This window comes from Neoarius graeffei, chromosome 2 (assembly GCF_027579695.1).
Source record: "Neoarius graeffei isolate fNeoGra1 chromosome 2, fNeoGra1.pri, whole genome shotgun sequence".
NCBI classification, from domain to species: domain Eukaryota; kingdom Metazoa; phylum Chordata; class Actinopteri; order Siluriformes; family Ariidae; genus Neoarius; species Neoarius graeffei.
Genome location: NC_083570.1, coordinates 66815470 through 66839114, shown reverse-complemented (window position 1 = coordinate 66839114; position 23645 = coordinate 66815470). Strand labels below are relative to the sequence as shown.

The window sequence follows — 23645 nt, the reverse complement described above, 5'->3', positions numbered from 1 at the left end:
GGTGCTCCAGTTCTGCATCGCAAAGTCCACGGCCTGCATCTGAGAGACTGTGAGGCATCTATGACCTTCATATTGACACAGAAAACAAGGTCAGCAAGAATATTGCAGTGCAGAACAGTTAGATATACAAAACACTTCCTATTATCAATGAACACTGAATTAGGTATTCATTTCAGATTTAGAGACAAAATAGAAAAATTACACAATTAAAAATGTGCAGCAACTGCACAAAGTGTAAAGAATAATATGACTACGTTGAGAATGTTGTAATTTAGCTGTGCTACCTAATATCTACCTAATATCTAATAAGTTACATAGTAGTTAATTAACAGTTATTCCACAAAATCGAGTAGTACATGACCTGATAGCTGATGAGGTGCGTAGCGCCATGTCAGCTATAAGCCATGTATGATGAAATTGAGTGGAATAACTGTTTTATTCTATCCACATTCACTGGATTTTGAGAAACAGAGCATTTTTATTTTTTTTGCAAATTTGATAAATAAAAACTTTATTTAAAAGGTCTGGCAAAATAATTTCTGCTTAGAATGTAAACAAACCGGCAAAATGACAGTAGGAATTTGTGAAAAATGCTGTCATAATAATTATTGAAAAATAAAAAAGATACTTTCATTCCATATTTTGTTGCTTTTTTTGTATTTTGGGGGGGGTTTGTTTTCGAGTAGAGTTTTTATTTCATTCTCGGTTGGTTCAGCAACACACGTCATCATTTTGTTTTTCTCTACTCACGGTTTATAAGTTGATATCCTAGTAGTAGAGTAGCCAATCAGAGCATGCGATTGCTCATATCCAGTGAATGTGGATAGAACAAAATGTATTAGCGTTATGCTATCATCATATAGGGAAATTATTTCCAAGGTCCATAAAACCATTGGTTCCACAGTTTATTATTCAGAGCATGTCTTATGATTCATACCAATCAGAGTCCCAAAACTGCAGGCTACTGCATAAGCACATATAGAATAAATTTTAAGTTTTCCCCCCTAAACCACTACTGCAGCTAATTAAGCAGCCTAGTCTGACAACTACAGCTTGTGCTTCTTTTATCAAATACCACAGATGCTGCACACACCCAGCCGTTATCTGGCAGACAACAAAAGCTTTGCCACAGGCTCTCTCCAGTGGGTGTCTCTAGAAGTCTTATTAATTTGATTAAAAGGAAATGAAGGCTCACAGGGAAGACAGGTGGATTACAATACCCCATGGAAATTAAGTAAAATTTGAGTTCATGGGTTTAATCTTCTAACTTGGAGCTCTGTTTAAAATGTTCATCAAATGACATTTTGATTAAAAAAGCAAGGAGCTAAAAGAAATAACAAACCTTCTGCTGAAGATGGAACACTCTACTATATGTCAAGATTCAAAGCTGTTTTAAAGCACACATACATATAGTATTGTAAAATTCTTTAAAGTCTTCCTTAGAGTATGACATAGAATCGAAGGCATCTGAGTATTACAGAATTTAACTACCATGTGTTTAACAGTAAGGAGCCTGATTTATAGGGAAAAGAATGCATGAAAAATGAAGATTTTGAGAACGACAGTAAGTGGGGAGGGTGGGATGGTGACATAGTCAGTAGCATTAATACCCCCAGAGTCTCTGGTTCAATCCTGAGCTCAAGTCAGTGTCTGTGTGGAGTTTTACATGTTCTCCCCATGTTCCCATTGGTTTCTTCCCACTGTCAAAAACATGCAAATTGGCTACACTAAATTGCCCCAGGTGTGTGTGGGGTGTGCCCTGCCATGAACTGGCGTTCCATTCTAGCACCCAGTGCACTTACAGGGATTGGCTCCAGATCCAGCATCACCCTTACAATGATGAATTGGTTACTGAAAATGAATGAAATAAATAGAGGAAGCAGATGTGGCACTCATATGGGAGTAAATGCACTGTAATAAATGATGTTTTCTACCTCAGGAGAAACAAAACTGAGCCTAAACCATGCCAGGCATACTGAAAAGTCTACTTAGATTTATTCACACCACCAACCATGTGTATTACATCCACAGAAACATTCTCTGTTTAACACAGACAGACCATTGTATGTCATTTTTAGTGTCATGCTTTCATTTTATTTAAAAAAAAAAGGGTCCATACAAATGTGGGCCATGACCACAAAACATACCTCAGAAGAAAATGACGTGATCACACGTTTACTGTATGTTTATATACAGTTGTAAGACAAAACACATTGCAGGTGTCTCTTTGCTGTACAGCACAGATTAGATTAAGTGTGACGTGTTTGATGCAACATATATTGCCTAGATATTCAGCTTTTGAGACATTATGATGAAGTGTACAGCAAGTTTATGCCACCTTTATAATATCTGTTTTTTTTCCAATTAGTACCATTAAAAACAACAGACCACATACGTCAAAAACAGATAAGGATTGAGCCTCATCAAAACTCTAAATAAATAAAATTATAGTCAGCTTTGGCTTAAACTGACTTCTAAAAGTGTAAAATTAGGCAACTGGTGTTAACTAAACACAGCTGAGTACTTAACACAGTAATAACTTACAGTATTTTTTTTAATTATTATTATGGAAATACAAGCTTTAGCACCCCTTTTATGCTGACATCTAATGTAGCACCTTTTTCATCTAAGAACAACAACTTCAGTGTTAGAAATGTGTTTTCAGAATCATGGGACAACAAATAAATTGGACCTGCTCATTAACATTGACAGTTCCTGAATGTGGCAACAGAGACCCTAATTGGACACATGGGAGGTATTTTTTAATATATTGGTAATCAGAGGAATGCTGTCAAGATTAAAAAAAGCGCGCACACACACACACACACACACACACACAGGAACACAGAAAGGTGGAATGTGCTAAAAAAACAGGTTAAAAACAACCTTATTAAAAAAATGTAAAAAGTTCCCTTCATCATAACCACTTTATAATTTGGCAACAGCGATCAGAGGCATGACAATAACCCACTGCAGGGTTAATTCTATCTTTCCTCAGTTTTTCAGAGTCAAATCATGATGTTCAATTTGATTGTGTCCCAATCACCCGCAAGATCTCTCTCTGAATTCGAACATCCTGCGTGTTAATGTTTGCATCTCCCACCTGACCATCCTCATACCTGTATAACATACACATGGGCATGGTTAGCATTTGTGATCAGGTAAAATGAGTCAATTTTTTAAGTAGAACAAGAAAATCTATTTTGATTAAAAACCCACACAAAAAAGAAGCGTGTGCAGACATGGTCAGGCGCTGGACACACCCAAATATTTCCATGTTTCTGGAGCTCTTTGGATGTGATTACTGTGTGTATACACAACAAGAAAAACAGTATGGATAAAATACAAAATGCTTTTATTTTAATTCTTGATATTGGAAGGTCATTATGGTTGTCTCTTACCCTCACAAAGAGCGACACAGTTGAGATTCCGACTCTGAAGAAACCTCGACTGCACTGGGAGACTCTGCAAAACACATGAATATAAATTTGGTATAAAGAAGCGATGATGTAAAGACACACAGTAAATCCTTAGTATCAGTTACTCATTCAGAGTGTAGAGTTGGGTGTACAGTTTAACCTATAAATTTGTCTAAAGCCGTTTTTTAACGATGTGATTACAGTCTTTTAGTCAGACTGAGGATCCAAAAATTTAGGTTTAATTCTATAATAGACTGTATGATAATGTGTTCTCTGTGACAAGTTAAAAAAAAAAAGAAAAACATTTCTGATATTGCCAGAACTTTATTGTTGGCTCTTTGGTTACAGTGGCACTAAATGGCCATCAGTGAGAATGTCACATTATACATTCTGAGACTGCCGATCTCAACTATTGTAAAATAACTCTTTTATGATGTGCAATTTTTGTGACTGCAAAATCAGGCCAAAAATCATACAGTATAAAGCCAGCTTTACACAAATAATTCAACACCACCACCACCAACAACAACAACAACAACAGATAAGTTCAAGAAAAACTTGTAAAACTCTCAGCTACAGAAATGAACACACACCTGTGAGATGGTGTTGACTCTGTTATAATGATGTACTAGCTCCTCCTTTGAGGGCATGTGGTGCTGTCCTTTACCCATCCCTAAGAAAAAGCATTTTTAGTTAAACTATTCCTTAAAATGTACTGTTTAGGTCTGACCCAACCCTACAATACATCACATACATCACAAAGTCTCTTCTACCTGAGTATCCAAAAGAGATGCTGGAGATGGGACTGAGGTAGATGCCCTTCCCATAGGCTGCCCCATGCAGCTTGTGTTAGAGAAAACATGGATGCACATGAACAAACTTACAGTTTGTAGAACAGAGTATCCTAAGAATTCATCAGGTAATGGTTTAATACTCCAACAGTTCTATCAGTTTGTTTGTCAAGGTATGATGTACTATACCTGCAGCTTTGTGTAGGAGGCGTTAACTAGTCCATTTCGTAGAATAGAGTGCCAGTTTTCTATATGGGAACCACTAATACACATTGGTAGAGATAAACAAGTATTATATTAAATTATTGTTGCATCACAAGTATATTGAATGTACAGGCATCTCCAGAATTATTGGTCCCCCCCTTGGTAAAGGTGGGTAAAAAAGGTTCTGAAAAAATATCTGTTAATCTCACACTGGATATATAATCGGGAAATCTAACCTTTAATTGAAGTAAATTTATTTTACTCCCTTTGCCAACATAACAATACTGAGTCTTTTCCTATAATGCTTGATGAGATTGGAGAATACAGAGGAAGAAATCTAAGAACACTCGTCTTGGCCAATTCTTCCTGATCACCCAACAGCTACCAACCAGTGAGCGCAAAAGCTAGAGAGTCTTAGTAAATGGTCACCTGTCCCAAGCTATTACTTCAAATACTGGCTCGCCGCAAGGATGTGTACTCTCATCTCATCTCATTATCTCTAGCCGCTTTATCCTGTTCTACAGGGTCGCAGGCAAGCTGGAGCCTATCCCAGCTGACTACGGGCGAGAGGCGGGGTACACCCTGGACAAGTCGCCAGGTCATCACAGGGCTGACACATAGACACAGACAACCATTCACACTCACATTCACACCTACGGTCAATTTAGAGTCACCAGTTAACCTAACCTGCATGTCTTTGGACTGTGGGGGAAACCGGAGCACCCGGAGGAAACCCACGCGGACACGGGGAGAACATGCAAACTCCGCACAGAAAGGCCCTCGCCGGCCACGGGGCTCGAACCCGGACCTTCTTGCTGTGAGGCGACAGCGCTAACCACTACACCACCGTGCCGCCCCGGATGTGTACTCTCTCCTTTGTTATTTATTTTGTATACAGACAGCTGCAGGTCTTTCCAACAAGGAAGCTACTTGGTTAAGTTTTCAGATGACACTGCGCTGCTATCATTGTTCCAAGGTCCGCATTCCAGTCATGGGCTAGCATTGACATCATTTGTGGAGTGGTGCGACAACAACTTTTTAGATCTAAATGTTGATAAAACAGAAGAGCTCATAATAGATTTTAGGAGGGCTAAGGCAGAGCCAAAGGCAAGTGTCATACATGGGGAGGATGTGGAAATCGTCGACACATACAAATACCTAGGTACAATATTTGACAGTGAGCTGAAATTTCACATAAACACAGAGACAATTGTTAAAAAGGGACAACAGAGAATTCATCTACTGTGAATGCTAAACTCTTTCAGTGTTTCTAAAACTATTTTGCGTAACTTTTATCAGTCTTTTATTGAAAGTCTTTTAACTTTTTCTTTTTTATGTTGGTTCAACAGTATATCAGTCAAAGACGAGAACAGTCTCAGTAGCATTGTTAACACTTGCTCAAAGATTACTGGAATCCAACTAAACAGTCTGAGTGGTCTGTTTAACAAACAGGCAGTCCATAAAGCCAGAAGTATTATCAGTCAGCCTGATCATGTCTTAGGTGGAGAGTTTTCCTTAATGCCCTCAGGGAGGCGCTATTATTCTGTCATGACAAAAACAAAGAGGTACTCTAACTCCTTTATCCCTGCAACCATTAGATTATTAAATAAGATGGTAGGTGTCGAGTACACCAGAGAGCACACCAGTGAGGACTGGTTCTACTAAGGGTTGTTTAGCACTGACAGGACAGGATGTGATGTTTGGCTGAATGTGTGTGTATTGGATGTATGTCTTACTTTCTTTCTATTTATTGTATTCTTATTTCTTTACTTTTTATTATTATTTTTTTTAATTTATGCTATTTATTGTTTTGTTGATTGATGGAGACTAGGACTGACAAACTAAATTGCCCATTGATGGGACAAATAAAGTTTTCTGAATCTGAATCAACCAGTGAGCGCAAAAGCTATCATGTCCTTCCTCTGTGGCATGTGAAGTCAGTCGGCGGCATCTTTTTTGAACTGCTGCTCATGCAACATCAGATGGCGGCATAAACTCTAAAGAAAGCTTTATCTGCATGAATGAGCTCAAACTCCTAAGTCTGGATGATAAAGTGAATTGTTTTCTGTTGCACCACTCAGGAGCCATTGAATACAGTTCATAGAGTCATGGAGTCTTTATACAGGGGTATATAGTTCATGGAGTGCTCATACAGTTCATGGAGTCCATGATGTATCCTAAAAAGTTTCCCAGGGGGTATTTAACATTGGGATTTAGCTTCTGTTCTGTATAACCATCTTTCTTTTTATACCAAACTCACCTTCAGTGCGTGCTGGCAAATGGCTTTATTTTTGTCTCATCTGACCATAGAACCAAGTTTCAGTCAAAGGTTCTTGTGAATAACAGGTGTCTCCTGTTAAAAGAAACAATACTTTTTCACACGCCAAAGGTTTGTTGGTATGGAGGTGGCTAATTGTAGTTTTGGCCCCCAAAATTCTACCGTGTTCTCTGAATCTTGGAGAAATGTCTGCCACTCTAACCATCCTTGCCAACCATTCATTCTCTAATGTTCTCCATGGTGATGAATGACAAGAACAAAGGGAATGTGACCTCTGTCACATCTTATATTACCCAGTGATAAAGGAAGTCAAGATGACCAGAGTTTATAAACATGTAGGTGAACTTAAATAGATATGAATGTGGAACATTCTTCAGCTACATTTTGTTTATCAGCATGTCTGTTTTTTGTTAGAAGGAACGTTAGAATAAATTTTCTTCAATTAAAGAATGTACTTCTCTCATATTTTGAGTGAAATATACTGGATTAGTATAGTTTCTTCTTTTAATACAGATTGTGCTAATTAAGCATAACCACAAACATGGTTTAACAAAACCAACTTTTTCCTCCAACTTTAGCAAGGGTGTCAATGATTCTGGAGCTGACTGTAGATCAAATTAAGATCTCAGATGATCAAGCTTCACTGTGACCACCACAATGAAGATTTAGATAACATATTAATACACCCACTGAAAGGCAAATGTGCTGCCATATAGTTTCCTAGCTGTGCGGAATCGAGCCTCTTTAGCTGGAGGGCTACTGAGCAACAAAAACTGGTGGGTAGTGTGCATGAACTTGAGTTGCTGTCAGCAGAAACAGAAGATAAGAAAATGTGATAAAATGGAATCGACTAATTTGTTTATATAATACTTGGAAAGTAGGAGTACAACATTACTAAGAAGTGCACTTACCCTGCTTAAAGGCAGCTTGACAATATGAGATCGATTGCTGGATATAATCCTGCAACATTTGAATAGAGCAAAAATTGTATTACCAAATGCAGCTTTAAAGATGAGAACAAGAAATATGACAAGGGATGTTTCATTTTTGTAGACTTGAGCCTGTAACCCAGCACTCTCTTCATTATAGCATAGAACTTTGTTTTTCACCATTACATCTGTACAGCTGTATAATAGTCACCACTGCACAAAGCAAATTTTACATTTACATAATGTATAGGTATTTAAAACTGTATACATATGAGTGTGTTCACAATGCTGGACATCAAAACCAAATTACCATGTTTTAAACTTCAAAAAATTATATTTAGGGTATGCATCTTATTGTTTGGCCCCTGGCAACAGCAGTCTGAGGAAACAAATCTAGCGCTAGGGTATGTTGGAGCTACCAGTTGTACATTTTTATTGTCATTAAAATTTTTTAACCGATAGATGTAGCATTTTTGGGAATGCATTACATTATCTCACAAACATCAGGTATATACTGGCTTTAATGGTCCTTTTATATCTCCTGGATGATTCAGAAATACCTCTACTTTGTAATGGTGTATGATATTTAAGACTTGTGTTAAAATTTTAAGAACTAGAAGCAGTTTGACCAACAGGCACAGACACACAAAAATAACAAACTTGTATGTAATCTATGGACTATACCAATAAATAGTTCCAGTGTTGTCATTGAGAATGGAGATATCTACCTCAAACATCTGATATAGTGTGATATGTAATACTGAAAGTGAGAGTAGCTCATAATAATGACAGATTTCTTCTTGATACGGTTTTCAATGTTGGTAATATTTTTTTTCCATCACACAGTTGTCTATAACATGGCACACAGCTCCTCACTAGTGTACGTAGTTATAATACTGACTTGATAATACAAAGATCTAATGTTAGTCTACTTGTATAAATACTATCATTAGCAAAATCTGCTTGATATGGGTGCCACAAAGTTTTTACTGTTTCCATCCTGCAAAATGTCTGTCCATCACAGACATTTAATCCTTTTTACCTATTAAAATCATCTCCCTACCAGAAAGTCTTTGATTAAGTTGTAGTGCTGCAGGATCACTGTAGCCTGGATAAAGTATTTCACTTCTCCAGATAAGCACTTAAATCCACAGTTAGTGTCATTATAAACCTGCTTTTAAATAAGAAGTTTTATATTTTCTTCAGCCCAATGTGTCATGGTGTTGAAAAGCTATCAACTAAACACTGACTAAATGATTTCCTAGATCCTAAACAAGCTCAGATTATATGCTTGAATCCAAAGTAAATGTGTACAGTTACACAGAAAATGATAATTGTTCTGACATACAGTACGAGCCAAAAGTTTGAACACACCTTCTATTTTAATGTTTTTTTCTTTAGTTTTATTAATTAAAAGATTAAGGGTGGACTGTCATTCCTCTTTACTTAGTTGAGCAGTTCTTGACATAGTATGGATTATTACAGTTGTCTGTGACAGGCGGCCACCTACAGCAACATCACAGATCTCCAGGAGTACACGGAGACCGTCACTGCCTACATGAGGAAGTGCATGGACGACGTTACGGTCACCAGAACCATCTCCATTCGGGCCAATCAGAAGCCATGGCTGACAGGGGAAGTCCACAGGCTCCTGTGGGCTCGGAACGCCACCTTCAGAGCTGAGGACGAGGTGGGCCTGAGGACAGCTAGGGCCAATCTGTCACGAGGCATCAGGGTGGCCAAGAGACAGTATTCCAGGTACATTGCTGACCATTTCAATGACAGCAGAGACACCAGGAACCTGTGGCGGGGGATTCAGACCATCACAAACTACAAGCCCTCGCCGCAGACCTGTGACAACTCCACGTCTCTGCTGAATCAGTTGAACGACTTCTTCGCTCGCTTTAAGGCAGACAACAGCACCACGGCACAGAAGACCCCACCACCTCCCACAGACATCTTCAACATCTTGTTGAACCAGGCTGTTGTCCCCACGTGCCTCAAAACCACCACCATCATCCCGGTCCTGAAGAAGCCGTCTCCCTCCTGCTTCAATGACTACTGCCCTGTCGCACTCACTCCCATCCTCATGAAGTGCTTCGAGCGGCTAGTCATGTGGCATATCAAGTCTGCCCTCCCCCCCGCCCTGGACCCTTTCCAGTTTGCATATCAGACCAACCGTTCGACCGATGACGCCATCTCCACTGCCCTCCACTCAGCCTTCACCCACCTGGAGACAAAAGACTCATATGTCAGAATGCTGTTCATAGACTTTAGCTCAGCATTCAACACAATCATTCCTCAGCAGCTCATTCATAAACTGGACCAGCTGGGACTGAACACCTCCCTGTGCAACTGGCTGCTGGACTTCCTGACAGGGAGACCACAGACTGTACGGATCGGCAGCAACTCCTCCAGCACAGCATTGAACACGGGGGCCCCCCAAGGATGTGTGCTAAGCCCCCTCCTCTTCACTCTGCTGACCCACGACTGCACACCAACATCCAACTCTAATCTCTTCATTAAGTTTGCGGATGACACGACTGTGGTGGGTCTCATCAACAATGGCGATGAGACAATCTACAGGAGTGAGGTGAGCCGCTTGGCCATGTGATGCAAGGACAACAATCTCTGTCTGAACGTGGAGAAGACGAAGGAGATTGTTGTGGACTTCAGGAGAGAGCACACCCAGCATGCTCCACTATCTATCGACGGCACTGCAGTGGAGAGGGTGAGCAGCACCAAGTTTCTGGGTGTACACATCTCTGAAGACCTGTCCTGGAGCAACAACACCACATCACTGGCCAAAAAAGCCCAACAGCGTCTGTACTTCCTCCGCAAACTGAGGAGAGCAAGAGCCCCGGCCCCCATCATGCACACTTTCTACAGAGGCACCATCGAGAACATCCTGACCAGCTGCATCACCGTGTGGTACGGCGCCTGCACCGTGTCCTGCTGCAAGACTCTGCAGCGCATCGTGAGAGCAGCTGAGAGGATCATTGGTGTCTCTCTCCCTTCTCTAATGGATATTTATAACTCCCGCCTCACCCGCAAAGCCATCAGGATTGCAGGTGACCCCACCCACCCATCTCACAGCCTCTTCAGCCTGCTGCCGTCAGGGAGGAGACTGCGGAGTCTCCGGGCCAAAACCAGCAGGCTCAAGAACAGTTTCTTTCACCAGGCGGTCAGGAGGCTCAACTCCCTCCCTGTTCTGCCCCTCCTCCCCCCTCTGCCCCAGATTCTGCTCGCACACACCCCTGCCCCCCTTTCAGCATCTGACATGTCATCCTCAGTTCCCCCCCCAACACACACACACACACACACACACACACACACACACACACACACACACACACACACACATCTCATCGTTCACTAACACACTGAACTCAGGGACCGCACATCTCACTTTACCTCGCTCATTTGCACTATTCCGCACTACCTCACCTTAACAGCTGCTAGTTTGTTTATACTGCTTATTTCATGTTTACCTGCTATACCTCAAGTGCCCTTGACTGTTTATTTATTTGCACCAATTTACGTGTGTGTTGTGTGTGTGTGTGTGTGTGTATATATGTATGTATATATGAGTGTTTAGTCTACGTCTAGTTCTTATCTAGAGTGTTTATGCTGTTTATATTGTTTGAGTGTTTAGTCTGTCTAGTTCTTATCTAGTGTTTATACTGTTTATATTGTTTGTTTGTTTTTTCAATTATTCTATTTTTATTTTTATTTATTGCATTGCCTGTTTGCACCGTGGGTCAGAGAGGACTGAAATTTCATCTGTGCTGTATGTCGAGCATGTATAGCATATTTGACAATAAAGTTGACTTGACTTGAATAGGGATATTTACTGTATTTATATTATTTACTATTTAATGTTTGATCTCAAACGCATTAAGATGGCAAGAATTTCCATTAATTAACTTTTGACGAGGCACCTGTTAATTGAAAAGCATTCCAGGTGACTACCTCATGAAGCTGGTTAAGATAATGCCAACAGTGTGCAAAGCGTCATCAATTTTTTTTTCTATATTAACGCCTTTTTTCTTTACCACATAATTCCATATATGTTCCAGCTGTTATTTCATAGTTGTGATGTCTTCAGTATTGTTCTACAATGTAGAAAATAGTCAAAGTACAAAAAAACCTATGAATGAGTAAGTGTGTCGAAACTTTTAATTGGTATTGTAGAATACCAATTTTAAAGCTCATCTCATCTCATCTTATTTTCATCCGCTTATCCGGGGCCGGGTCGTGGAGGCAGCAGTCTGAGCATGGAAGCCCAAACTTCCCTCTCCCCAGACACCTTGGCCAGCTCCTCGGGAAGAACACCGAGGCGTTCCCAGGCCAGCCGAGAGACATAGTCCCTCCAGCGTGTCCTGGGTCTTCCCCGGGGCATCCTCCCAGGGGGACATGCCTGGAACACCTCCCCAGGGAGGTGTCCAGGAGGCATCCGAAAGAGATGCCCGAGCCACCTCAGCTGATTCCTCTCAATGTGGAGGAGCAGTGGCTCTACTCCAAGCTCCTCCCGAGTGACTGTGCTTCTCACCCTATCTCTAAGGGAGCGCCCAGCCACCCTGCGAAGGAAACTCATTTCGGCCGCTTGTATCCGCGATCTTGTTCTTTCGGTCATTACCCAAAGCTCATGACCATAGGTCAATTTTGAAGCTATTTTCATCAAAGGCCTAGCAAAAAAAGAAACTTACCATTTGGATTTAAATAAATAAATGCTCAATCGTGTTTGATTGGGGGCGGCACGGTGGTGTAGTGGTTAGCGCTGTCGCCTCACAGCAAGAAGGTCCTGGGTTCAAGCCCCGGGGCCGGCGAGGGCCCTTCTGTGTTCTCCCCGTGTCCGCGTGGGTTTCCTCCGGGTGCTCCGGTTTCCCCCACAGTCCAAAGACATGCAGGTTAGGTTAACTGGTGACTCTAAATTGACCGTAGGTGTGAATGTGAGTGTGAATGGTTGTCTGTGTCTATGTGTCAGCCCTGTGATGACCTGGCAACTTGTCCAGGGTGTACCCCGCCTTTCGCCTGTAGTCAGCTGGGACAGGCTCCAGCTTGCCTGCGACCCTGTAGAAGGATAAAGCGGCTAGAGATAATGAGATGAGATGAGATGTTGATTGGATAATTACTACAGTAATTAATATGTTTTTAATATGTTGAAAGCTGGCAACCATTTTTTAACCCTAACTGACGGGGTAAGCAGCTTCTCATTTCTTTAAAAAACATGACAGAAATTGTATCCTGTGGTCATGGAAAAGATGTTACCGTGTTTCAGAAGGGTCAAATTATTGGGTTGCATCAAGCAAAGAAAACAACTTAGGAAGTTACTGAAATTACTAGAATTGGGTTAAGAATTGTTCAACGCATTTTTTAAAGCCTGGAAGGATAGTGGTGAACAATCAACTTCATGGAAGAAATGTGGTTGGAAAAAAATCTTGACTGAGAATGATGGGAGAGCACTTAAACTCTTGGTGAAGTCAAATTGTTAAAAAAAATTGATAGTAGAACTCACAGCTATGTTTAATAGTGAAAGTAAGAACATTTCCACAAGCACAATGTGACAAGAACTCACAGGATTGGTACTAAATGGCTGTGTGGCCATAAGAAAACCACTTGTTAGTGAGACTAATTAGAAGAAAAAGGCTTCAGTGTGCTAGGGAGCATTAAGATTGGACTCTGGAGCAATAGAAAAAGGTCATGTGGTCTGATGAGTCCAGATTTACCCTATTCTGGAGTGATGGGTGTATCAGGGTAAGAAGAGAAACACATGAGGTGCTGCACCCATCATGCATAGTGGCAACTGTACAAGCCTCTGGAGGCAGTGTTATGATCTGTGGTTGCTTCAGTTGGTCAGGTCGAGGCTCAGCAATGTTATGTGGCAATAAAATGAAGTACCTGAATGTACTGAATGGCCAGGTTATCACATCAATGGATTTTTTTTTTCTTATTGATGGCACAGGCATAAAATTAGGGCTCAAATTATGTGAGAGTGGTTCAGGGAGCATGAGGAATCATTTTCACACATGAATTAGCCACCAGAGAGTCCGGACCTTAACCCCAGTGAAAGTCTTTGGGATGTGCTGGAGAAGCCATCATCAGCACAAGTTCTCAGTGAAAAATTAACACAACTCTGGATGAAAATACATTGTCTAAGGATGTTGAAACAATGCCACTGTGAATGTGAGATGTAATCAAAGTTAAAGGTGGTCCAATGAAACATTAGAGTGCATGACTTTTTTGGCTTGGCAGTGTGTACTGTATCAGGAGAAAGACTGTTTGCTCACTTACATTTTTTAATTTCCTTTAGGTATATACTTTAAAAAAATGCAACATTTATATTAATATGGGATAATTTATTTTTCTGACAGTGGTTTTACACTGTTGATGCCCAGCATTGTGAACATGCTCATATAAGATTCTTTACACCTTTATTTTATAATTCCTCCTTAGCAAATATTTATGCTATTTATTTTCGTTTGATATGTTTTTGTGCTTCTTGCAGGTTTGTAAATAGTCCAGTGTTTGTCTGTATCTGTGCACTGACCACGATAATTTCCTTGTATGTGTAACAAGTCTGGCAACTTAAAATAGATTCTGATTCTTACCACTGTAACAGAGGATGTGCAAGCGGATCCAATTTGTCCATCTGTTTCTTTATCTCTACGTATGAGCCCTATATGGAATATGACAATGTTGGTCATTTTTTTTTCAGACCAGAGGATATCACATAGTCACAGGTCAAATATAAGGTCACTTTGAGATCAAAGATAAATTTGTCATATTGATAGTACAGCTCTTTTCATACTTGTGTTATTTCTCTTATTGACATGATGCTGTCCAGTGCTTTTTGCAGCCTATCATAGCTTCGTTTCTGGCAACAGAAAACAAAAACAGAATATGACAGAGTGACATGAAAAAGAATGTAAATGGCAATAATTTTTTTTATTTTATATTGTATAATAAAATGGGGCGGCACAGTGGTGTAGTGGTTAGCGCTGTCACCTCACAGCAAGAAGGTCCGGGTTCGAGCCCCGTGGCCGGCGAGGGCCTTTCTGTGCGGAGTTTGCATGTTCCCCCCGTGTCTGCGTGGGTTTCCTCCGGGTGCTCCGGTTTCCCCCACAGTCCAAAGACATGCAGGTTAGGTTAACTGGTGACTCTAAATTGACCGTAGGTGTGAGTGTGAATGGTTGTCTATGTGTCAGCCCTGTGATGACCTGGCGACTTGTCCAGGGTGTACCCCGCCTTTCGCCCGTAGTCAGCTGGGATAGGCTCCAGCTTGCCTGTGACCCTGTAGAACAGGATAAAGCGGCTAGAGATAATGAGATGAGATGAGAGATAATAAAATGGTCGTGTGATAGGTTCATGACGTCAGTCCAAAGCCAATTTTGCATATCTAATCTCAATCCAATCTTCCTGTCCAAATTATATATTGCAAGTGATCACCTCCAATCTGTGTATCTGTGTGGCAGTCCTCATTTTCAGTCTTATTCACAGTGGTTGCATATAACGACATTGCCCCCAGAAGCAGCGGAAGTAGCAATGACACTGTGTCCAAAAGTACAAGTAGCTGACATAACATAAAAAAGCCAAAATGGAGGATAATGAAATGAGCTTTCTAATTTATCACTTGGCAATATGGACCTGTGGTGTGGATTTTATAAAAAATAATGAGACAGCATCAGAGAAGGAGGAGACTTGCCTGCTCTGCTTTATTAATGGCTCCCTCCGCCACCAAATGACCGCGAGTTGGTCTAGTGGTTACCGTGTCCACCTCTCCACTGGGAGATTGCAAGTTCTACTTGCGATCGGGTCATACCAAAGACTATCATAAAAATGGTACCTACTACCGTCTGGCAAGGCACATTGCAATACAGATGTGAGTGGGGAAGTCAAACTCTTATGGTTACCAGAGGACCAGCTGGGTTACCACTGTAACCTAGCTGTATAGGCAAGAGGCCGAGGGCTATTGAAACGGGGATCGGCGCCGTACATACACCTCAAAGAGCTGGTTAGTACTGGGACAGGAGGCTGCCGTGGAAGACCAGATTCTGGCATTAGAGGGACTTTGACTTGACTTGACCACCACCGAACTAGGATGTTTCCTGTATGTGTGAGGTAAACGTGAACTTTACGTGGTGTCAAAAGTCACAAATGTAAAAAAAAAAAGCCATACGAATGTGGTTTGAAATGGATTTGTACAAATCGGGTCTCATGTGATTTTTGGCTGTTCAGACTTGCTATATATGATTGGATTCCAATCAGACATGCACATAAATCTGATTTTGACTGACAGTCTGAATATAGTCATGCGAACTGTCATGATATCATTACATTTGATGAAATCCTATACCGGGCGGCACGGTGGTGTAGTGGTTAGCGCTGTCGCCTCACAGCAAGAAGGTCCGGGTTCGAGCCCCGTGGCCGGCGAGGGCCTTTCTGTGCGGAGTTTGCATGTTCTCCCCGTGTCCGCGTGGGTTTCCTCCGGGTGCTCCGGTTTCCCCCACAGTCCAAAGACATGCAGGTTAGGTTAACTGGTGACTCTAAATTGACCGTAGGTGTGAATGTGAGTGTGAATAGTTGTCTGTGTCTATGTGTCAGCCCTGTGATGACCTGGCGACTTATCCAGGGTGTACCCCGCCTTTCGCCCGTAGTCAGCTGGGATAGGCTCCAGCTTGCCTGCGACCCTGTAGAACAGGATAAAGCGGCTATAGATAATGAGATGAGATGAGAAATCCTGTACCTTCGGGTTAAAGGCCAAAGCCTTGGGATCAAAAGGATCAACCACTGATGGATAGGGATCAAATATAATACTTTTACGAGATGACTCCAGAGCAGCTCTGCACATTGCTACCAGCAAATCAACCACCTGTATGAAAGTGAACACACAGTCACTTTGATCAGACTGATAGAGTTTCAGCAAGGCAGGACAAGCTCAAGAACTCTTTGGGCTTTCTCAATATATATGCATGTGATATATATGCATTACCTCGGCTCCTGTTGCCACATCTTCAACCGCCCCCGACATAACTCCCAGTGTGTAGAAGGAGAACACACACAGCTCTCTTGTACACACTGCTGGCTGGAAAGACATGTAAATTTCATTAAACATACATAAATGTCTCTTCAATGACCAATATAATCAGAGACCACAAATAGTTCAAATACAAACAATATGCTATGTACAGTACACACAACTCCAATTCCAAAAATGTTGGGACACTGTGTAAAACGTAAATAAAAATATTATGTGAAGATTGACAAATCAAAGAAACCCTGTATTTCATTGAAAATAGTGCAAAGACAACATATCAAATGTTGAAACTGAGAAATCTTATAGTTTTTTTATATGCTCATTTTGAATTTAACATGTTTCAAAATAGATGGGACAAGGACAACAAAAGAAATGTGTAATATAAAAAAAATGAATTAGGTTAACTGGCAACAGGTCAGTAACATAATTGGGTATAAAAAGAGCATCCCAGAGAGGCTGACTCTCAGAAGTAAAGATGGGGAGGGGTTCACCGCTCTATGAAAGACTGCATGGGCAAACAGTGCAACAATTTAAGAATAACATTCCTCAATGTAAAATTGCAAAGAATTTGGGGATCACATCATCTACAGAACATAATATCATTAAAATATTCAGAGAATCCGGAGAAATCTCTGTACACAAGGGACAAGGCCAAAAACCAACACTGGATACCCGTGACCTTCAGGTCCTCAGGTGACACTGCATTAAAAACAGACACGATTCTGTAGTGGAAATCGCTGCATGGGCTCAGTAACACTTCCAAAAACCATCACCTGTGAGCAGAGTTTGTTACTGCATCCACAAATGCAAGTTAGCACCATATTTAACCCCTTCAGACACAAGGAAAAATGCTATGGAACTTCATGTGCACAACTACATGTGTGCATTATGTCCAAAGGAGATAAACAATATCCAGAAACACCACCGCTTTCTCTGGGGTTGAGCTCATTTACGATGTACTGAGGCAAAGTGGAAAATTGTCCCGAGGTCTGACGAATCGAAATTTGAAATTCTTTTTGGAAATCATCGACACTGCATCCTCCGGGCTAAAGAGGAGAAGGACCATCCGGCTTGTTGTCAGCACACAGTTCAAAAGTCAGCATCTGTGATGGTATGAGGGCACATTAATGCACATGACATGGGTAGCTTGCACATTTGGGAAGGCATCATTAATGCTGAATGATATATACAGGTTTTGGAGCAACATGCTTCCATCCAGATGATGCCTTTTTCAGGGAAGGCCTTCCTTCTTTCAGCAGAACAATGCCAAACTGCTTTCTGCACATATTACAACTGCATGGCTCCATAGTAAATGAGTCCGGTTGCTAAACTGGCTTGCCTGCAGTCCAGATCTGTCTCCTATTTAAAACATTTGGTGCATTATGAAGTCCAAAATATGATGAATGAGACCGTGAACTGTTGAGTAGCTGAAATTGTATATCAGGCAAGATACACCAATTGGTCTCCTCAGTTCCCAAACATTTACAGAGTGTTGGTAAAAGTAGAGGTGCTGCAACACAGTGATAAACATACCCCTGTCTCAACTTTTTGGAAATGTGTTGCTGGCATCAAATTCAAAATGAGCATATATTTTAAAAAAAAAAAACAATAAAATTTCTGTTTCAACATTTGATATGTTGTCTTTGCACTATTTTCAATGAAACATAGGGTTTCCATGATTTGCAAATGATCATATTCTATTTTTAAGTTTTACACAGCTTCTCAACGTTTTTGGAATTGGGATTGCAGGAAAACTACAGCTAATTGTCATTACTTGTTAATACCTTGAGCATGGAGCCATTCTGAAAGACATGCTGCTCATCACAGACCACACAGTACTCATTCAGGGTGGGTATTCTCTGTTCTGAGTACTTCATAATCTATAGAAATAAACAAACTTATATATATATATATAAATAAAACACAGACATCAATCCTCTAAAGAAAAAAAAATTACCTGCACAAGAAAACCATATTCCAGAGTAGGAATACTTTTGCAGTGTAGTAGAGCTTGTGAAGAGAAAAACAGCTCAATAAGCTGCTTGGTGGTGATCTGAACTGTGGATCTGGAGCCAGGGACTGCCACATTCTACAGAGACAACCAAAAAGTTTTTTTCATTTCTAGGTGACCATATACCACAGACCAGTCTTTCTCAAAGTTTTTACAGTCAGAGGCCCCTTTAACTGTATAACTGTACATTTATGGAGATCCTTATTACAGATTTATTTTACAAACTGTTCAAAAATATGCACATTTTCTAAATGTGTAAAATATTCTTTTGGCTATTTATTGAAGTCAAAGATTTTTTTTTAATTTCCTGAGCTTTCCATTTTTATTAAAATTAGATTAATCATTAGATTCCAGTTGACACTGTTTTATCAGCAAAATGACTCTGATAATGGTTAGTAACAAAATTAGAAAATCACAGAACCCTTGGTTCTGTGTCATGGATCCCTGGGAGTCCCCAGACCAAACTTTGAGAACCAGGGCCATTCAGCTGACATGGAATAAGGCACTGCATTCAATTTGTACTCCATCAAAGATTAGAGCATGCACTCAGTACTCAAAAGACATTATATGTTACAATGTAATTTTCTGAGTAATGAAAAATAATTTTTCAGTAATGAAAAATATGATAATGTAATGAATAATAAAGCCAGGTAGTTTAAATTAGGAGTGAAAGAATGTGGACTTGAGTATCTCACCTGTCCGTTGGGAGCATACGTGAGTAAGTCTCCTTTTGGCATCTTCATAGTACACGAGACACTGCGGCTCATAAGGCGGCTCACTCTTGGCTCAGGTCCTGATGTCCTCCCCTTCTCTCCAGGGCCCTGGATCAGAGGTACATTGGGACACCTGGAAAAATGGAGAGAAGCAGCCATTAAAAGAATTAATATTGTCCTGATGTTGCATAAGGTAATATATAGAGTGCTAATGACTTCTTCATTTCTATAACTTGTGACTTATGTTATTGGTCAGGGTTTGCCCAAATATATATGAAAAAATCTATATATGGAATGCTAATGCATTAAACTGAATTTTAATTTTGTCAGAATGGGCCATGTCAACATGAAGAACAAGTCCAGGGTAAGTAGGGGTAAATATGCTTATCTGTTGGTACTTGGCTATTGGTGTGAAGATGCTGAGGCCAGCCCGGAATTTCTTGATTGTTCCTCCAGCTTTGAACCAGCTATGTCTCTTCTTCTGCTGAGTTCTCAAAAATTCATTGCTGAGGTGTTTCCACTGATTTGATATGAATGTGCTAAGAATTCTGGGAAGAAAAGTAAGACATGCACTAGAGAAATCATAAATGATTACTACTATATGTTTTATATTATTACAAGGCTATAAGCAGTTAATTAATAATAATGTCATAAATTTAAAAGAGAGCTGGTCACCTCTTGAGCTGTATGCCAACACTGAAGCTATCTTTACAGGAAGGCTGGAACACTTCCACTGTTGGCGCTAAAAGAAATGAACTGTTCAGGTGTGCACAGAATATTGTGCAAAATAGAAAAAAATATGTAGGTTACCTATACACACACTGTATAGACAAAGTACATATTCGGTCGTTGTCATTCCTACCTGGTCCATCCAAGTATTGAGACAAAGAAAATCGAAGGCGTAGAACAATAGGTTCCGTCCTGTTGACTTTCCATGCTGAGGCTACCTCCTCCTGTTGGATAATACACAGATACACAGTGTCCTTTGGAATTACTAGCATTCTTCATTAAAAAATGAGCAAAAATGACTATTTAAAAAAACAAAACAAACAATAACTAAAATTCCTCCATTGAACAGGCCCAGTACAGACCATTTGCATCTGACCTGTTAACATTTGCCCTTTCTACTTTTCAGCACATCATGCAGCTGACATGCATACTGGTCTAACCCATATTATAAAATGTTACATTGTGCAAAATATGATAAATAGGAGAAAACAATGAACATTGGCAGAAAGATCACAGGGCCAGGGTTACAAAGTGGTATCTTAGATACAGTAAGGTAAACTCACATCTAAAAAGCTGATGTTGATGTGCAAGTCAATGTCCACATCATCAATTGCCTCATACTCCCTGAAAAACGAGTAAATAGCTCAGGTGTTGCTGTCATTATCCTTATATAACTTAGCAAACATATATTAACCGTATTTTAAGTACCTTACACCAACAGCGCTGTCAGAGTAGATATCCTTCACCGCTCCAACATCTGTGTCCAATTGTGGGTGGCAATACAGATCAGCAGCATAATTACCCTGTTGGAAACATTTATTTGTTCTATATTATAGAAGAAATTGACATTTTTTCTTTCTTCCTTCCCTTAAAAACAGCCACCTGAGTGATGTACAGCAAATAGTTCAAACAGTCTTATGTCCTATATTTAGTTACACTGTCATCTGGGTTTCTTCTCAGTCAAGGACTGTGCCTAGTATATATCATGTATTTATCTGCTGTTTGTGTTGGTGGAATTCTGCATGCGGGTGGGTTTGCTTCTAATGAAGGGTTGGGTAACAAGTAGACCAGGAGCCATATGCTGTCTGCATCCAGCTCAACCAATTCCACCAGCATGAATCCAAACGCCATGTAGTCAGACATGCTCAGATCCATAGAAACCAAAATTCATGTTGAACTGACTAAATTGCATTAAACATCCAATGGTTCAATCTATTGTACATTTTGATATAGATACCTGTGCTCCATAGATGATGTTTTCACAGTCACTGTCCCCATCTGATTCCTCATCACTCCAGCACTGCTCGCTGACACTCTGAGAGGCAGACAGGTTAACCAAGGTCAGCTGTGTTCTCCTCTGTCTCCTTAACTCTGAGTGATTTACTAGTCCTCAGCATCTTCATTCCCCTACTCCTGTCCCTTCTTCAGCAGATGCTAGTGTCAACCAACTTAAATAATCTAAGTAGGTGAGTGTGACACTAGGACAGCTTAAAGGGGCCTGCTCTCCCTTCCCAGATTCCAATTCGTTGTTTTTGTTTACATACAGGCCACTGCTTTTTGGAAATAAGTGACACTTACTTTGCTAGCTCTCTGTACAGCAGAACCTCTACAAATTCACTGTTTGTGATTCCTTTGAAAACCTTCTCAAAAATTTTCATACATGTGGAAATTTTGAATAGAATACGCCTGATATTTTCCTTCCTTCGTAGCTGCCCTTGAGACGGTCAAGGCTGGTTCAGGTCCATTACATTACAATCATACAAAAACTGAATGGATCATTCAAAAGAATTTAAAATAACTACTTTGACAACTTTGGGCAGCATGGTGGTGTAGTGGTTAGCACTGTTGCCTCACAGCAAGAAGGTTCTGGGTTCAAGCCCAGCAGCCGATGGGAGCCTTTCTGTGTGGAGTCTGCATGTCTGTATGGGTTTCCTCCAGGTCCTCCGGTTTCCCCCACAGTCCAAAGACATGCAGTTAGGTTAACGCGGGGCGGCCTTGGGCTGAAGTGTCCTTGAGCAAGGTACCTAACCCCCAACTGCTCCCCGGGCACTGCAGCATAGCTGCCCACTGCTCTGGGTATGTACGTGTGCTCATTGCTCACATGTGTGTGTGCATGTGTGTCTTCAGTGCTTCAGATGGGTTAAATGCAGAGAGGAATTTCACAAGTGTATGTGTGATAAATAAAGTTGTTCTTCAAAATATCTTCAATTTCACATTACAAGATGTTGCTGCATTGCTGAGGATTGTTTTTCAAATGTAACACAGTGGAATATCAACGGCATCAACATTGGTGACTCGCTACTTAGTGCAGAGGCTTCTGGGAAGGCTGAACTAGCCTCTTTAACACTATCCAAACTTGTCATGCTGAATTTATCCAATTCATTTTCCACTTAATACAACTGTTTCCAATAGTCAAATGACCAATAAATAAAATGAATAGCATTATGCTATTAATATGAGGCTTTATATTTTAAGGGTCATGAAAGAGGTTCTTTACCATGCTGATCATAGATTTAGCTCCAGTGATTTTTTGTTACCCTTCCTTTCCATTCCAGTATGAGGAGTTTGCCAACTAAAGTGTGCTGAGATCTGGTTTAGACTCTGTGATGAGGTCAAACATTACAACCAGGATGAAGAGGATGCTTATTCAGCCAGAACGGCTGAGTAATCCCAAACCATCCCAAAACAACCTGCAAAAACAGCAAGGAGAGAAAAGGGTGTGGGTGCTGCTCGACTCATTTGCTTTATTTCTATTTTGATCAGATGAAAAGAAACCAAATTAAAAAAAAAAGAAGCCAAGTAGCTACATGCACAGAATACACAAAGGACATAAAAAGAAAAGAACAATAACAGCAGCTCAGACAAAATAATACCGCACAGTAAGTTCTCATAAGAGATTTCCAATGCTAATTTTTTTTTTTGATGAAAGAGATGTATTTCACATGTTTGATCCACAACTGAGCAGCAAATAATAATTCAGGTTTACCATAAAGAAGAGAGAAATCCAAATATATAATATCAACTGGACATTTTCAGCTGATTCGGTTATCCTTGAATCTCTGCATCTCTTTGGCTTGCCCTGTTGATTGATTCCTAAACAGCCACATGTGCAGCAAACTCAAACGCCCAAATCTCTACATGCGAATAGCTTCTTAGTGACAATGAGGAGGATAAAAACCAATTTAGGACTGATTTATTTCAGCATCATCAAGGTGAATTTTACCTCTTACCTTTTGAGAATAAGGCAGTGAAGGTTCTGCGTCAGTAATTAAACGAAACATTGAAAAAGACAACGAAAGAAATGGTAATCAATAGGCAATTATTGAAAAGGTTTCATTGTGTGCTTCTCTGTCTATCCGTGTCAGCTGCTAGCCCGGCCCTGTCTCGCATTTGTCGCTGTTTATTTCTCCCTGTGCTCGCAGCTTTCTCCCTGACAACGCTTGGCGTGTGCGCATGCGCAGTGTGTCCTGGTCACGAGACCACCGGTGGGGAGCGCGCTCACAGTAGCAGGACAACACCGGAATAAACACCGTG

General features: G+C 40.6%; 1 protein-coding gene across 1 annotated transcript; it reads right to left on the bottom strand.

The window, feature by feature from the left end:
• Positions 1 to 2590: 2590 nt before the first annotated feature.
• Positions 2591 to 22667, bottom strand: parp6b (poly (ADP-ribose) polymerase family, member 6b). Its single transcript, XM_060909106.1, has 22 exons — positions 22609 to 22667; positions 21349 to 21426; positions 20820 to 20914; positions 20675 to 20735; positions 20245 to 20335; positions 20058 to 20124; positions 19781 to 19930; positions 19365 to 19515; positions 18616 to 18747; positions 18443 to 18538; positions 16614 to 16706; positions 16368 to 16493; positions 14433 to 14498; positions 14233 to 14300; positions 7604 to 7652; positions 7383 to 7495; positions 4400 to 4472; positions 4193 to 4262; positions 4013 to 4092; positions 3402 to 3465; positions 3220 to 3304; positions 2591 to 3119 (listed from the first exon to the last, which is right to left on the bottom strand). Exons 1-22 carry the CDS (start codon positions 22618 to 22620, stop codon positions 3023 to 3025), a joined length of 1917 nt encoding a protein of 638 aa, XP_060765089.1. The 5' UTR covers positions 22621 to 22667; the 3' UTR covers positions 2591 to 3022.
• Between the last annotated feature and the right edge of the window lie 978 nt (positions 22668 to 23645).

What these genes read in the sequence shown, in the direction of transcription:
- parp6b (XM_060909106.1), bottom strand. An exon ending in GCACATCCTCTGTTACAGTG is followed by an intron (nt 7,653 to 14,232) that starts GTAAGAATCAGA and finishes CAAATGTTGCAG; the next exon opens with GATTATATCCAGCAATCGAT. An exon ending in GGCAGCACATTTGCCTTTCA is followed by an intron (nt 4,473 to 7,382) that starts GTGGGTGTATTA and finishes AATGTGTATTAG; the next exon opens with TGGTTCCCATATAGAAAACT.